This window comes from Triticum urartu, chromosome 2A, assembly GCF_056163025.1.
Source record: "Triticum urartu cultivar PI428250 chromosome 2A, HENAU_Tu73, whole genome shotgun sequence".
NCBI lineage: Eukaryota > Viridiplantae > Streptophyta > Magnoliopsida > Poales > Poaceae > Triticum > Triticum urartu.
The window spans coordinates 765569269-765586271 of record NC_141874.1 but is presented as its reverse complement, the minus strand read 5'-3'; the positions used below and the strand labels follow the sequence as shown (position 1 = coordinate 765586271).

The 17003-nt window shown below is 43.2% G+C and overlaps 1 protein-coding gene and 1 pseudogene across 1 annotated transcript; one reads left to right on the top strand and one right to left on the bottom strand.

The window, feature by feature from the left end:
• Nucleotides 1-1816: 1816 nt before the first annotated feature.
• LOC147988062 (uncharacterized) lies at nt 1817-3531 on the top strand (annotated as a pseudogene).
• Nucleotides 3532-9495: 5964 nt separating this feature from the next.
• On the bottom strand, nt 9496-14291 carry LOC125540473 (uncharacterized). The gene is made up of 8 exons (XM_087540507.1): nt 14004-14291; nt 13822-13920; nt 13573-13593; nt 12828-13481; nt 11884-11935; nt 11343-11791; nt 10962-11191; nt 9496-10874 (listed from the first exon to the last, which is right to left on the bottom strand). Exons 1-4 carry the CDS (start codon nt 14170-14172, stop codon nt 13411-13413), a joined length of 360 nt encoding a protein of 119 aa, XP_087396633.1. The 5' UTR covers nt 14173-14291; the 3' UTR covers nt 9496-10874; nt 10962-11191; nt 11343-11791; nt 11884-11935; nt 12828-13410.
• Between the last annotated feature and the right edge of the window lie 2712 nt (nt 14292-17003).

The following is a 17003-nucleotide window of genomic DNA, read 5'->3' as shown; positions in this document are numbered from 1 at the left end:
GGCCTTGGGCCGTACCGGAACAAGCCACCGTCGGCGTGGTTCACGCTTTGCATCCCATGATAGGTTTCATGATAACTTGCATTTTGCAAAACATCAAACAAGGGTGAGTGGCCATTTTAGCTAGGTCGCTTTCAAGTTTTTCTGAGGAAACATTGGGTGGGTTAATCAGTTTGAACTTTATGCTATGATGGTAATTTCAACCAAGATTGTTAATCAATTAATTGTTGCCTTGTGAGGTTTCTGGATTAACAGGTTTAATTTCAGAAGAGAGCAGTAGTTATAATTATCTATTCCAAACTGCAACCAAAGCTAACAGCAAGCTGCACTTGTTTTCTAGCCCTTTAGGTTATCAAAGGGATGCATTGCAGTGTTGTAGCATGGTTATCACACCCTGCCTCTAGCAGGCTGCTGAATATCATATTCAAATCATATCTGCATGTAGTTTGTGAAAAAGAATCAGAAATACATTTGTTAAGTGAGATCCCACTTATGCCCAGCTAACCCACCTAAGTTTGCAGCAGGGCTAGCTAAGGTTGTGTACCCTATTTAGCTTATGCATGTGCTGCTGATGTTGCCTGGGTGACATTTTTTTTAAGACAGTGGGGTTTCATAAGTATGAAAGCAATTTAGATTGCAGGGTTCATACTTGGTATTAATTTGGTCACATTGATGATCAATGTTAGTTTACTGGTTGATGATCAAGGTTAGTTTGGGCACTTCAGATCTGAGGGGTAGGGTGTTGAGAGGGTACAGTACATTAGCTGCCAAATCGGTGGCGTTTGGTTTGCATTCTTAAGCAAGCATTTGATGCCTTTGATTATCAAAAAGAACCAAACTGTTGTTTTTGCCCATTTCTGTTGCTGCTGGAGTAACATCCTCTGCTTTCTTTTACGTCCCAGCAGAGCATCACTCCTACTGCAGTGCACTTTTATCAAGATGTATACATACTACATAGTGAGGTTTTGGTAACTAAATATAGCACTTTGGGAACAAAATATAGTTTAAGATATGCAACAAGGTACATGGAGCATCATAGTTTTAAGACATGTTGGTAGCATAGCACCCCACCTCCGCAAAGCGGACAAGCTGTGAGCTCATCGGCACCGTGGTTGTTTCTTCCTGGAAGTTTCCCACAAGCTGTGAGGGTCGACTCATGTAGACATATCCATGGTTGTTAGCTTCATTTCTATCATTCTCCTGTGCTTTTGGCAGTGAGCGCTTGTCGACGGCAAGCAGCACCGATCCAGGTGAGCATGTCCTCCTTGAACTACTGAGCTTTCTTCTGCAGCTTGATTTCTGCTTCTGCGTTCCACATACTTTTTTTTGCTTCACTGCGTTGTTAAAATTAGAATACAGCGAGCTATTTTGGCTTAGTACCAACTTCAGTTCAAACTTAAGGAAAAAAATGATGATTGCAAAGCTTAGTGTGCAGGAATCAGATTTAATTTTGTCCAAAGATGATTGCAACCAAGATTATTAATTGATTATTGCCTTGTGAGGTTTAATTCAGAACTGAACAGAAGAGAGCAGTTATTATAATTATGTATACTAAACTGCGACCAAGCTAACAAGCTAACAAGCTGCACTTGTTTTCCAGGATCAATAGATTATTTCGAAAGGACATTATTGCAGTGTGCAGCAGAGCTAGCTAAGGTATTGCCTTTTAGCACACTAACGCATTATATGCATGTGTTGTTGATGTTGCTGCTTGGGAGCTTGCGTACTGCACTTTGTTTTAAGACAGTGTTTGGGTGTCTGTTTTGCCTTGTGATTGTTCCAACCTGCAACTTGTTTGCAGGTTTTCGTTCAACGGGAGTAAGGGAAACAACTGGAGTAAATAGCAAAAAACTACCACATTACAGGCTAGGGTAACAAAAAACCTCACTATTTAGTATGGACATCTCCGTCATGGTTCAACCTGTCACGTTCCTCCCCAGGCTCTTCCGTCAGTTCAGTTCCATATGTTAAATAAATTTCACTTGAACATCGCAGTGTATATTTCTTGACATATATATTGAGCAAAGCGTGCATGATTTCTACAATAGTCAACTTGTTGTACACGAATAGTCAGCTTTTTATATACTTTGACTGCAAAATTTGCTTCCACAATACTAACCGCGTCTTGTTTCCTCGCAGGACAAAAATAGACGTCCAGACTCCAACCACCATGAGTTTATCTGCCTTTGGGATTGTTAGTGCCCTCAATGATTGCATCACTTTGTTTCAGTGGGCCGAATCTGAAGGATGCAGTGTGTGAGGCCGAGGACCTTCTTGACGAGTTCACATGGTACGAGAAGAAGGTGCAAGTAGAGGGTGATACAAGCCAGTCTCCTTTCACTGAATTCTTTGGTACGGTCGTCCCGGGCAGCTTCAACAAGCAGTTTCTTGGACACTTGGAGGTAGCTAATGTTGGCATCCTAAGCAAGGATGATGCAGCAGAAGCAGAACTGAAGAATAAGAAGGATCTTGACCAGTTGACACTAAAGGTGCATCCACCGAGGCCTCAAACGATCCAGGATAATGAGTTAGAACTGCTTCAAATTCTGCAACCTCCTATAACTCTCAAGTCTCTGTTCCTCCAGAATTATGCGAGATGTTAGCATCGGCAACAACTGAAAAGTTTGGGGATTTCCATTTCCTTGAAGAACTGCAAATGGTCCGTTGTCCAAACATTTGCACCCAAAGATTGGTATCGCCGTCCCTTAAGAAGCTCAGCATCTGGGGGCCTGGTCTCTTTAGCCACATTGAGTGCTGCTCCCTCACCTACTTTCATTTGAAATGTGAGTTTGTCATGTCCATCCAATTACAAATGTGGTGTCTTCCAGCTCTACGGAAGTTGCACATCGAGTGCATATCTCTTACATCAATTGGAGGCTCCGCAAACCTTTCCATTTCTGCAGACACCGGCAGCATTACTACATTCTCATCCCTTAATGTCCGAACAGTTACATGCTGTGATAAATTGTCAACCCTTGATGGCTCCTAACACAAGAATACCTACCTTCTATTGAGTACATCCACGTCGAAAGTTGCCACGAGTTACTGTCCTTGCCAGGTGAAAGGTTTAGGAGTTTTGCTTATCTTAAAGATCTGGTGGTTATTGAGTGCCGAAGTCTCAACTGGCAAAGGGGATTGGTATTGCCATCATCTCTCCGAAGGCTCAGGTTAGAGTGGTGTGGGGATATCTCTCCGTATGTTCCCAGCTGCCTACAAAACCTCACTGAGGATTGCTCGATGCCAAGGTGACATTAGGCATAGTAATCTTACATCACTTGAGTTGTTGGAGATTTGGGGTTGTCCAGACCTAGTTTGATATGGTAGAGCAATGGCAGTTGCAAAAATAAAGAATGTGGTGATATACAGGTGTCCAAAGTTGAAGGAAGCGGATCAGAAGATCCCGCCCAAGGTATTTCTGCTAACACTTGTTCCCTGTCCGGATTTTCTCTCTGCTGTTCAAAGTTCCGTATATACTGGAAATAACTCATGTATATCTAGTAAAAATCTTACCTGTGTCATTATTACTGAAGTACGCTGAACTTAGTCGTTGAGAACAACTACATGTATTGCATGTCTTGTTTATGCTTGTTAGTTCCAATGTTTAGGCTGTACAGAATCTTGATCTGTTAATATTTCGTGATAAAAAAATCGTGATTGTGCTGCCCTGTTGCGTGACTCGAGGGACTGAATGGACTATTTTTTCAAGACAGTGTCTGGGGTTCAGAAGTGAGGAAAACAAATTTGCTTACAGGGTTCAGGCTACTGGAGTAGCACTCTTACTGCACTTTTTTATTTTTCAAGATATCTCTACTTCCTATAAAAATGTCACTTGGTGGTGATGGTGTGCCTGCCTTCACGCAATGTGCACCGTTCGATCTGGAATGTATGGCTGAGATTGAGATGGGTTGTGCCTGAGCCACCTGACTCACACTTTTGCAAGAACACCCCCGTAATGGACAGAACTTTGGGGAAGAGTTCCGAAACACAACGCCAATAGTCTAGACGTTTCTCCTCCTCTCGCGATGCAACAAAGGAGCTTCGAGAACCCTGCCAAATTCCTCGCCGCCGGCTCCTCGCCTCTCTTTCCCGTCGACCGCAGTAGTTGAGTGGAGCGGGCAAGGATCCCTCCTGTTGTATAGCTATGGTTGTAGTTAGGGGATCTTAGCAAATCGGAATTGGCTTTGAGCTTGTCCCAGTATCTCTCCTTCTAGATCTGACCATGCAGCCCGGCCATCGGGCCATCGGAGATGGAGACATGGCGGCGGTTGCTTGGCATGCCAAGTTTCTCTACACTGCCACCCCGCACGAAGTCTAGGCTGCCGTTGTCAAGGACTCTAAGTGATTATTCTGATGAGCAGTACATGCTCTTCAATTGTTGACTTCCAGGAATATGCTTTGTTAGCAGCACAATCACGCTGACACAGCATCATCCGGTGCAGCCGAGCGTTGGTGTGTGTCGCTGAGGAGTCTTCCTCAGTGACGATTCCGCGACTGTTGCCATGCTCTGCCTACACGCTTTGCGCCGCAATTTTGTTTGCCAGGAGGTGCGCACACCTATATTTCATCCCCAATATTGTGTGTGTGATATGTTTATTGATCAACTTCGGGTCTCCTGTAGTTTAGTAATCTCTTTTAAGAGATATAGGCTAATCAAATAGATTAAAAAATTGTAATCAGTCACTAGGGCCATTATCTGATGGGAAAATATTGTTTGAAGAGGCTTTGGCAGTCTGCTGTCACAAGGAAATGCAAAAGTGATTTCGCAAGAGAATTGGAGGTGATGGCCAGGTTCTGGCATGGCAACCTTCTTCGCCTGCATGCTTACTGCAATGAAGGCGACGGGCGGATACTGATGTTCTGCTACATGTCAGAACAATGGCATGGATCTCAACATATTTGGTACATATACAGATATACTCATATAATTTGCCCTGCCTATGATCAAGTTCTTTTCTGCAATTGTTGGTTACTATTGTTCTGTGATCCAATGCATAAGTAGTAAGTTGCGTGTAGATAAAGTTCTGGATAATAGAACTGCAAATTTGGACAATATACCTTTAGAGGAAACTTGTATCTCGACATGCTTGCCATATGAAGCTCATGGATGAGGAATTTCCTCTTCGTATTATCTGCGGGATGAACTCCAAAATTTTGTGGAACTAGCATTTCTAATAGTACAAAGCTGCTACCTTACTGCCAGTATTTAGGTGGATAGTCTCTGTTTTAAATTCCTAATACAAGTAATGCACTTCAAGAAGTTTTATTTATCTCGTGTCCTTGCTGCCAATAGCTGATTTGGTTTCATCGTGAGTACCCAAGTACTGCAGCTCTATTGCCGTTCATGGTTTTTGGCCTATCAATGGCTATTGTATTTGGTAGAAATGGGCTAGGGATGTTCTGAATGTGATGAGAAAATATGTTCTACGGTGGAGATCTGTGAGTTGGGAGCCGTGAGTTGAGTGATGGGCGGAAACTATATAGGTATGAAGACTAAGACATGTAGTAGGAAATATCACAATACAGTTAATCGGCAATAGCAGTCCAGGAGGTGAGCCTGGTGGGGGGTCCGGATCTGAAATCGGGTGCAGCTGCCTAGTTGGCATTGCGGGATTCGGTGATGTAGAACCACTCCTGCTGCCACACCTTGACCGTCTCCACGATTGCCCCTTTGGGCCAGACGTTGTTGGGGAGTTTGCTCACCATGGCCCCGCCGCAGTCCGCGTGCTGCCCGTCGACCACCTTCGGCTTCACGTTGAAAACTTTGAGCCACAGGCCGAAGTGTGGGGGGATGCGGGGTAGAGCCTCGCACACGACGATGAACGCCGAGATGTGGAGGAAAGAGTTCAGGGCTAGATCATGGAAATCCAGCCCGTAATAAAACATGAGGCCACGGACGATGGGGTGAGGAGGAAACCCTAGCCCGCAGAGTAAGTGGGGTATGAATACTACTCTCTCGCCGGGGTCTAGGGTAGGTTTGACCTGACCTTTGTTGGGGAGCATGTGTGCGATGTCCGCAGACAGATACCCCACGCCTCGGAGACCCTTGACGTCCTTCTTAGTGACGGAGGAGGCCTCCCACTTGCCCTTGGAACCAGATCCAGCTATGGCTGCGGAGGTTGGTGGCGGGGGGAAAGGTTGAGATTTCGGGCGCTGGAGCTTAGAGGAAGGGAAGGTATAGGAGCTAGGAGAAAGGCATGGGAGAAAGAGAAGGAATCTTTACCCTCTTATATAGGCGGTGAAATGCCAAACGCCACCCCTCTCAAGCCTTAAAACTCGCCAGTTCCCGAAGAGATCGTGCGAGTGGCATGGTTGGATTACCCAAAACCGTATTGATGAGGATCCCGTAATGGGCGGGCACGATCTCTGTTTTGACAAGACGTGCCAATGGAGGCTATGCCTCGAAATGCGAAGCGGGAGGCGTGAAAACGGTTCGAAATGTTAAGAGGCCAGATGCGATGTTTCCCTGAAAAAGTTGTCAGTAAAAAGACATTGTTTTATTTGGATATATTGCCTTCGTGGCTAAGGGTTGTAACGATTATACAGAGCCGGATACAGTTCCTTTGTTCAGGGAATTGTTTCAAAGTGTTTTAAGAGGAGGAACCAGCCCTGCAATGCCGAAGACAATCCGCGTGCCGAATACATCGTCATCGAAGACTGGTTCAGGGGCTACTGAGGGAGTCCTGGATTAGGGGGTCCTCGGGTGTCCGTGCTATTTGATATGGGACGGACTGATGGGCCGTGAAGATACAAGCAGAAGACTTTCTCCCTGTGTCCGGGTAGTACTCCCCTATGCGTGGATGGCAAGATTGGTGTCCGGATATGTTATTTCCTTCCCTAGGTCCCTCCGGTGTGTATATAAACCGGAGGGTTTAGTCCGTCGAGGCTATCTGAATTCTCATAGGCTAGACAGCTAGGGTTTAGCCATTACGATCTCGAGGTAGATCATCTCTTGTAACCCCTATACTCAACGAATATAATTAAGCAGGAAGTAGGGTTTTACCTCCTTTAAGAGGGTCCAAACCTAGGTAAACATTTTGTCCCCCTTTGTCTCCTATTACCATTGATCCTCAGACTCATAGTTCGGGATCCCCTACCCGAGATCTACCGGTTTTGACACCGACAGTCGTCTTCCCATAGAAGGAATTATCTTTAATCAAGAGGACATAATGCGTTTACGATCTTTAGATCATGTTGCTTATAATGAAAATTTAAGAAAGAAGGTTCCCACCGATGTTTTAGTTAATCAGATTTCTGAGCTTAATGATGATTTATCTATACAAAACAACGGATTGGGTTTCTCTCTTGGACACAAGCTCATGACTTTTTGCCAAAAGAATGCTTATAATGATGAGTTGGCCATACAATATGAAGGGCCGAAGGAGGAACCAATTCCTCCCGAAATCGATCTTGGGGATTCGTATCCCATTAAATTTAGCCCTTTTGATTACTTTTTCTTACCTCAAAGAAAACTTGCAGCTGAACGAAGGGAGTATGAGATGAGTTTTCGAGATTTTCCTTATCATTATTACGATTACATCTAGATCTATTCATGTTTTATGCCTAGCTAAGTGCGTTAAATAATACTCCCTTCGTTCCAAAATATATTACTCAACTTTGTACTTACTTTAGTACAAAGTTAGTACAAAGTTAGGTCATCTATTTTGGAACGGAGGGAGTAGTCCTTGTTGGGAGGCAACCCAACTTTATTTTCTGTTTTTGCTTTTTAGGTTCTGTTTGCATGAATCATGGTTTATTAGAATACTCCATGTGCTTCACTTATATCTTTTGAGTTAGGAAAATTTGCTCTCGTGCTTCACTTATATCTTTTTAGAGCACGGCGGTGGTTTTATTTTATAGAAATTGATGAAGTCTCATGCTTCACTTATATTATATTGAGAGTCTCTAAACAGCATGGTAATTGCTTTGGTTATAAAATTAGTCCTAATATGATAGGCATCCAAGATGGATATAATAAAAACTTTTATATAAAGTGCATTGAAAACTATGAGAAGTTTGATTCCTTATGATTGTTTTGAGATATGAAGATGGTGATATTAGAGTGATGCTAGTAAGTAGTTGTGAATTTATGAAATACTTGTGTTAAAGTTTGTGATTCCCATAGCATGCACGTATGGTGAACCGTTATATGATAAAGTCAGAGCATGAGATATTTATTGATAGTCTTCCATATGAGTGGTGGTCGGGGATGAGCGATAGTCTTTTCCTACCAATCTATCCCCCTAGGAGCATGTACATAGTACTTTGTTTCGATTACTAATAGATTTTTGCAATAAGTATGTGAGTTCTTTATGACTAATGTTGAGTCCGTGGATTATACGCACTCTCACATTTCCGCCATTGCTAGCCTCTCTAGTATCACGCAACTTTCGCCAATACCATAAACCCACCATATACCTTCCTCAAAACAGCCACCATACCTACCTATTATGGCATTTTCATAGCCATTCCGAGATATGTTGCCATGCAACTTTCCAGCATTCCGTTTATTATGACACGCATCATCATTGTCATATTGCTTTGCTTGATCATGTAATTGACATCGTATTTGTGGCAAAGCCACCGTTCATCATTTTTTATACATGTCCCTCTTGATTAATTGCACATCTCGATACATGGCGTATTCATGGGAGCCAGTAAATAACGCGTCGCGTATTGCCGAAGTGCTATTAAAAGTAGCAATCGCGGCGCGCTAGCGGGCGACAGGGATTTCTGCAGCGCGTGGCTGCATGTCCTGAAAATTCACGTCCAGCTTCGGGGTCACTACAAGAAAAGGCGACATCTATCTATGGCCAAACCTCTTGAAAAAAAGGTGGTGGCTAGGGGTCAAATGACTGAATTTTTTATTTGGCTCCGACACTTTCGTTTTTCTTTGATAACTGGGCAACCGGCTAAAATCTGTGTGGGTTCATGCTAGAATGGGGCACCCGCCGTTAGCCGGTCCACGAGATGGATCAATTGTCTGGCAGGTACATACGTCCGCGATGACTCATGCAAGCAGCATTTGGCCGATGCGCATGTGGATGCGGCGCCGGTGTTAGCATAGGTCAACGGAAGATTCCTAGCTGTTATGTTGATATTTATGAGTAGTATGATATGGTTGGGGTTGGTTGGATCATGTGAGTGGCGCGATGTGCATCCAGAAGACCAGCACGATTCATGGATCATGGTCACGTCCTACAATGCACAGATTGAGTGCATGCATGCTGCAGCCAGTGGCTTGCACAGATTAAATGTGTCGGCCAGTCCGATCGTGATATGCTTGTGCTACTCAAAGGTGCACTAGAGCTGGCCAAATAAGAAGATTACAAAAATTCATGAACATTATTAATTTTAAGTAGGGCAGAAATAACCAATCGATGAATTTTTATTTTGGGAAAGTCACTCTTTCCTTTGACAACCGGCTAAATTATATGACCAGCCTGCCGCATGCATGAAGTTGCAGTCTCCCTCTGCTAGTCTTGGCCGATAGATACGTGAAGTTGTAGGAGGCGGTAGCACACTAACTGGCCGACTCAACACATGAGTGAGTTCTTCGCTCTGGTGTGAATCCATCCAGCTGGACATGCATATACGACAACAATACACATAGACCAACGGAAGAACTAGTGCCACTATGCTGGCAATTTTGAGGACACAATGTTAGGAGAACACATGTGTTGAATTGACTCAATTGATGTTATGCTATGAGATACATTCGCCACGAGTTAATGGTCTATAACACAAAGAATGTTAGCGTTTGCATAATTCCTTAGACGATGAAAGTATCAAGTTCCTTCATGCTAGATTCATGAATTTTGGGGTTAGTTAAACATCATCCGTGATAGGGTGGCTATTACGACAGCCTTTGGGTTCATAGAAAAGTAGAAGAATCACAACCAACTTTGCTTAGGATGGAAACTACAAGATTTATTTACTTACACCTAGAGTAGACAACCATGCACTCTAGAAACTTCTATACCCTTTAGGGCTCTAAGCCATGATATTTAAGAATACTTAAATAGATACAAGACATACATAAAATATTAATTCATCTAAGTGGAATAAATAAATCTACAAAGACATATCATGTTCTTCCTATTTTGCTATATAAAATCACTAAAGTCTTAACCAATGATTTTGAAGAGGCATTATCTCAAATAAAAGTTTAACGAACGACATTTTGTACAATGTATAATTTATATTTAGGGATCCCTTATATTTAATATATGTGTATTTAATCATATCATTGATAAAATTACATAAGTATAATATTGTATCTTAATATTAACATATATTACTATATGTTTAGTTGTGCTGAATAGAATGAAAAATTGTACTAGTTAAAATTATTCGTGTAGAAAATGAGTTTTAAGAACAAAGATAAAAATGTTTAGTATGAGGGGGCCTTTCGTGGAGATTGTTATCCATTGCAATTGAGCTACACTTGTGCTGGGCCTTTCGTTTGTGTATTGTCATTTCTTTAAACAAATCAACCAAAGTGTGATGAGGTTCAGCCGGTTTTATTACATTTGGTCTCTCAACCCTTAAGTTTGCTTCCATGAGAGCCTCTAGAACCATCAGCCATAGATAGCAGGCACGTTTGCGCAACTTATTCCAATTTTTAGCAAGCGAGTCATAGACAAGACCGATTGGCTGACACTGCTTAACTTTTTTTTGTGATGGTGCTAAAGATGATTGTCTTGAAAACTTCACACCGCGGCGCTTCACCAAAGAGTAAAAGAAGGAAGTGGACGGCTGCCACGGATTCTTCATCCTCATCCATGGTATCCTCATCCATGGTAGTAGCGTTCTGATAAATAGCATCGAGAACATCAACCCCCACCTCCATTGAATCAGTTCCAAATTTTGTATCTTCCCTGCAGCCAAACCCAAAACTATTTAGAATATATCACATGAAAGAAAGTATATCTAAATGATTCAAACAAACAAAATTCTGGACTTACACAGCAGAATATGTTGAATGTTGTTTAGACAGCACAAATGTCCAAATATGTCCCAAATCTAACACAATAGCAGGTTCATCACAAAAGTAGCACCATTTTGCAGATTTGAACAAAACTAGAAGAGCATACACTCTCCAAGCCAAAACGTAACCAGAACAGTTCTGTCAGAGAAACTCCAAGAAACTTCCTTTCTTCCTAGCATCCCACACACGTATGATATGATATGTATTCTACAAAGTAAAGAATAATAGTCATAAGGATAGATGCATAGCATGTGGAACCATCAGAAGTAACATCAGGTTGTAACCAAACAGAAATGGCATAACCAACCAAACTACCAACACACATAAAAGAAACTAGAACATGATAGAAGAAACTCACTTTCATATTTTTATCAATATAGGATGTTACTGGAGTCCCATCATGCTTCTCCTTAGGGATAACTTTCCCACCAACCACAATCTCTGGCCTAATGTTGCACTTTTTGTTGCTCTCCAATGAGTGAGGAGAAATAGATAGATGATACTAATGAAGTTGCCCGTAAAGATTCTCAAACTGCTGTTTAGTTGCATTTGCTGGCAGATAGTCATTTGAAAGATAATCTTTGATAAACTTTTCTCGATTCAATCCGGCTGGAGCAGTCGCCCAATCAGGAGGTCTCTTTGTTGCATTGTATCCGTAAGGAAACATAGGAATTTTCACAAGCACGCAACAAAGACACAATCTTAATTTTAGATTACTTCACATGATGACTGCACCAAGTGCACCACTTTTTCCCTAGCCAAAGCCTTTGCAGCTTCCTTTGCATTGTGTGCATTTGCTTTGAGATACTAGGAAACAAATGTACAACAAAGATTAGCAGGTTTTACACACACATTCAACAATTTGAAATAATAACAATGAAACAAGATATATGAAGAACCTCAAGTTTCTTTTTCGGCCGGCCCATTTAAGCAAGCTACTAGCTAGAACATCTGCCAAGCAAAACAGAGAAGAAAGCTAATGAGATTTTTTTCATAGATGGAGCTGCAAGGAATAAAGAGGGACAACTTTAAGGAACATCTTGGAAAATAGGATCACAAGAAGTTAATTTCTTTCCCAAATGTTTATTTTACTTCACTATGATTTTCCTTTATAAATATAACATACAAAATATTGGATTACAGGAAACTTATTGATTCTTGCTGCATCTGGTACTCATATTTTACAAACAGACAGAGAAAAGAAATAACACAAGCACATAATTCAGCTAATAACTGAGTGCATTATTAGCTGCATTCCCAGCTAATGAGATACTGTTATCAGATAAGCTTAAGGAAAATCTACTAATACTTGAATGACAAGAGGCTTTTTGTAAATGTATGCTTCACTTAAGTACTTCATCCATCCACTAATTTGAGATCATTTTTAACACTACTGTAGTGTAGAAACATGCCATTATATAATGGGACAGATGGAGTATAAAATTCAAGTTCCAGTCCCCAAACAACACTCAAGTACTGACTACCAATATGAGATAAAAAACAAGAGTTGATTATAGAAAAGCATCTTCTCAAGCTGTGGAGTAAGACATGAGCAATAATTTTTAGTTGCCATCCATTCTATAAATCGAGATGCTGTGGAGTTTTACAAATATATGCTTCATTAAAGCAAAAAATCTTTGACGAAACCTCCCAACACTAGTATCACAAGATGACAATTTTACACATGTATGCTTCATTTGACTGAATTCTACAGAACATGCACCAAATATTAATCAGTACAAATACAAAAGTTTAACATAATATACATCAGATAACAGCGCACAAACTGACTCATATAGCAGCTGCAATTGGACAAGGAAATGACTGCAAACAATGAGCTTACCATGATTTTTTGGTTTCCTTGCAGACGCACTTTGGAGTTAAATCTTGAAGATGGTCCAACAACCCAACCGATATCCAAATTGCATAGAAAAGACAACAATGCAAGGTAAACAGGGAAATTAAGAGGAAGGACTCATATTTAAACAGACAAACAAAACATACATTAAAAGAAAGAAAGAATACTAGCACATAATTCAGCTGATAAATAAGTGCATTACTAGTTGCCTTAATGCTAACACGACACTACTTTTAGATATGCAGTAGCAAAGGAATAAAGTCAACAAGCTTGCAGAAAATATATAAACTATAATGGCAAGAAGATACTTCATTTGACTATTACATTCAAATACTGACTATAGATCTGAAAGAGTTAACATGAATTGATTCTAAAAAACGTCAAGCCTATTAAAGATGAGCCTCAAAGGAGGACAGGAGGAGGTAGGGGAGGGCCTCCCGCAGACGGCACATTTCCTACTTAGTGCTTTTTTTCGCGTGCGTCCAGCGAGGAACAAGAGAAGAGCTTGCAAAAGAGAATGGGTCACCTTTAAAATCAAACTCAGAAGCTAGGAGGGGGGTTCGGTGCCCTACTTCATCTTGCAAAGGAACAGAGGGAAGTAGTCCCCTTGTACTAATAGCAGGAGGAGTTTAGGAGGGGCTGCATAAGAAATATCCCGTGAGAAAACAAGATCCCTGTCATGAAGATCAAGAGGAAAGGGGGAAGATCAAGAGGAAGGGGGGCAGCTCACCTGCCTGCTGCTTGGCTTGGCCTGCATCAAAACCAAACAGAGATGAAAGCTAATGAGATGCTGCAAGGAATAATGTTTAAGGGAACATGTTGTAACATAGAATCATATCAAACTCAACGGAGGGAGGGGCACCACCAGCAACCAACCTAGGGTTGGATAGAAGCAAGCAGCCAAGCACAAGGAAATGACAAGGAAACTAGATCCCCAATGTATATGATGAGGAAGGTGAGGGGGGAGGGGGCAGCTCACCTGACTGACTGCTGGTTGGCTTGGCGTCGAGGGGAGGAGGAGCCGCTCTGCTCCTCTCCGTCGAGGGGGACACTAGCTCGAGCCGAAATGACGGCGGTGCTGTGGAGGGACAGCGGCTAGGTTAAGCTTGGGGTGGTGAATGAATGGGAACTGGAAGGTGGGCCCAAATGGGTAACACGTACCTGGGTTGCGTTTTGGTGGCGGGCCGGAGCCACCAGGATAGGATAGGATGGGCCATTCGCAGGCCTTAGCGGTAGTAGCCCGCACATCCACTCGCGTCGTGCCGTCATGAAGAAGAATCTGTAGCCTGGATTGCACGACGGGACGATGTGACCGCCGACTGAATCTCATCGGTGCTGATGCGGAAGGAGATCACTCGTAGGATCGGCCGGCGAACCAAGGGCCATCAGACCACCACCGGCGATGGACGTGGCGAACGGCTGATACGAGTGAGAGAGATTAGATTTCTGGAGGAGGGAGGGAGGGAGGTTGGATGCGCAGTGGAGAAGAGGATGAGATGGAGATTAGGTTAAGGGTGGGTGTTTATATAGTACCGTGGAGGAGGAGGTGGAGGTGGAGGTGGGGCATTAATCACCATGGGGCCCGCGGGTTAGCGTGTCACAATCTCAGATCCGATCCACCTTCCCTCTCGCACGCGACAAAAGCATAAATGCGTGCAATTACCGACGCGTCATGCATGCATTCAAGTACTCGATTACCAAGGAGACGTGCCAAATAGTACTACTCTTGTGCCAGCCTTCCCGTGATGCAACCTACCCCAGCAGCGCAGCGCAGCGCAGCGTGATGGATGGATTGATTGAGAAACAATAATAAATGCGTGCCAGCCTCCCCGTGATGCAACCACCCCCAGCAGCGCAGCGCAGCGTAGCGCAGCGTGATGGATGGATGGATTGATTGAGAAAAAATAATTACTACTACTCCATATACTCCTCTCCCCAAACTTGTAGCAGCGGTCATTTCTCCTTCCTTTTTCATTTTCATTCATTCCATGCAAAGAAAAGGAAAGAAAATAATAAAAATAATACTTTCACTTTCTTTTTCTAATCATCTCCAATGGATGGATGGATTGCCCTTCCTTCTTGTTGACCACTTAAGCATGCATGGGGTACAGCTCAGCAGAGTTTATTTTGCACATAAACCAACACAGTTTGTTTACTAAACTTGTACTACTATATATATGTGCAAAGGAACGTCCATTGACATATACATCGCCTCCTTGTCATAGTTTTCGCCACTCAACCAATTTTGCACAATATCTATGTGCTGGCACACAGAAAAATAGTGGACGAATAAAGTTACTACTCCCTCCGTCCAAGGAATGGATGTATTTTAGTTCTAGATACGTCCATTTGTATCCATTTCTACGACAAGTATTTCCGGACGGAGGGAATATATGGGTACAATTCTGCTCCGAGCTAGCTAAATTGAATCAAAATACATGGTCAAAACAACAAGCGAAGAGGAGGCAACAGAGATCAATAGACTCTTCATCACCAACAAAGCCTCCTATTCAGATCAACAACAACATAAGTCTTGTTGTTGTTGTTGTTGTTGTTGTTGTTGTTGTTGTTGTTGTTGTTGTTCTTCTTCTTCTTCTTCTTCTTCTTCTTCTTCTTCTTCTTCTTCTTCTTCTTCTTCTTCTTCTTCTTCTTCTTCTTCTTCTTCTTCTTCTTCTTCTTCTTCTTCTTCTTCTTCTCTACCTTGAACCTTCAAGTCATACTCTCTTTCTGTCGGGGATATACCCCGCGGTGTAAACCGGCCGGACTTGGCGGTTTATCTGAAGACCCCGCTGACACTTGGCGAGTTACTGGCGACCCGCCCTGATCTAGCGGTTTACAAGCAACCCACCTGGTCATTATGACTCACTTGTGATCCGGCGTGCGGGACAGACGGAAGACAAGGCCCTAGGCCCAGAAGGCCGGTTCACGTTTATGTTGGGGAACGTAGTAATTTCAAAAAAATTCCTACGCACACGCAAGATCATGGTGATGCATAGCAACGAGAGGGGAGAGTGTTGTCTATGTACCCTCGTAGACCAAAGCGGAAGTGTTGACGCAACATAGAGGAAGTAGTCGTACGTCTTCCCGGTCCAACCGATCCAAGCACCGTTACTCCGGCACCTCCGAGTTCTTAGCACACGTTCAGCTTGATGACGCTCCCCGGGCTCCGATCCAGCAAAGCTTCGGGGAGGAGTTCCGTCAGCACGACCGTGTGGTGACGATCTTGATGTTTAACCGTCGCAGGGCTTCGCCTAAGCACCGCTACAATATGACCGAGGTGTAATATCGTGGAGAGGGGCACCGCACACGGCTAAGGAACGATCACGAAGATCAACTTGTGTGTCTATGGGGTGCCCCCTGCCCCCGTATATAAAGGAGTGGAGGAGGGGAGGGCCGGCCCTCTCTATGGCGCGCCCTAGGGGAGCCCTACTCCCACCGGGAGTAGGATTCCCCCTTTCCTAGTCCAACTAGGAGTCCTTCCATGTATTAGGAGTAGGAGACAAGGAAGGGGAAGGGAGAAGGGAAGGAAGGAGGGGGCGCAGCCCCTCCCCCTAGTCCAATTCAGACTAGGCCTTGGGGGGGCGCGCGGCCTGCCCTAGGCAGCCCCTCTCTCTTTCCCGTATGGCCCAATAAGGCCCAATACTTCTCCCGGCGAATTCCCGTAACTCTCCGGTACTCTGAAAAATTACCGAATCACTCGGAACCTTTCCGAAGTCCGAATATAGTCGTCCAATATATCGAACTTTACATCTCGACCATTTTGAGACTCCTCGTCATGTCCCCGATCCCATCCGGGACTCCAAACTCCTTCGGTACATCAAAACTCATAAACTCATAATATAACTGTCATCGAAACCTTAAGCGTGCGGACCCTACGGTTCGAGAACAATGTAGACATGACCGAGACACATCTCCGGTCAATAACCAATAGCGGAACCTGGATGCTCATATTGGCTCCTACATATTCTACGAAGATCTTTATCGGTCAGACCGCATAACAATATACATTGTTCCCTTTGTCATCGGTATGTTACTTGCCCGAGATTCGATCGTCAGTATCTCAATACCTAGTTCAATCTCGTTACCGGCAAGTCTCTTTACTCGTTCTGTAATACATCATCTCACAACTAACTCATTAGTTGTATTGCTTGCAAGGCTTAA

Excerpts from the sequence above, each read along its gene's own strand:
- LOC125540473 (XM_087540507.1), bottom strand. The coding sequence starts at position 14,172 with ATGAGATTCAGTCGGCGGTCACATCGTCCCGTCGTGCAATCCAGGCTA. Across the intron at positions 13,594-13,821 it reads GCCAACCAGCAGTCAGTCAG|GCCAAGCCAAGCAGCAGGCA; the intron begins GTGAGCTGCCCC and ends GTTTTGATGCAG. Across the intron at positions 13,482-13,572 it reads CCAAGCCAAGCAGCAGGCAG|CCCCTCCTAAACTCCTCCTG; the intron begins GTGAGCTGCCCC and ends TTTCTTATGCAG.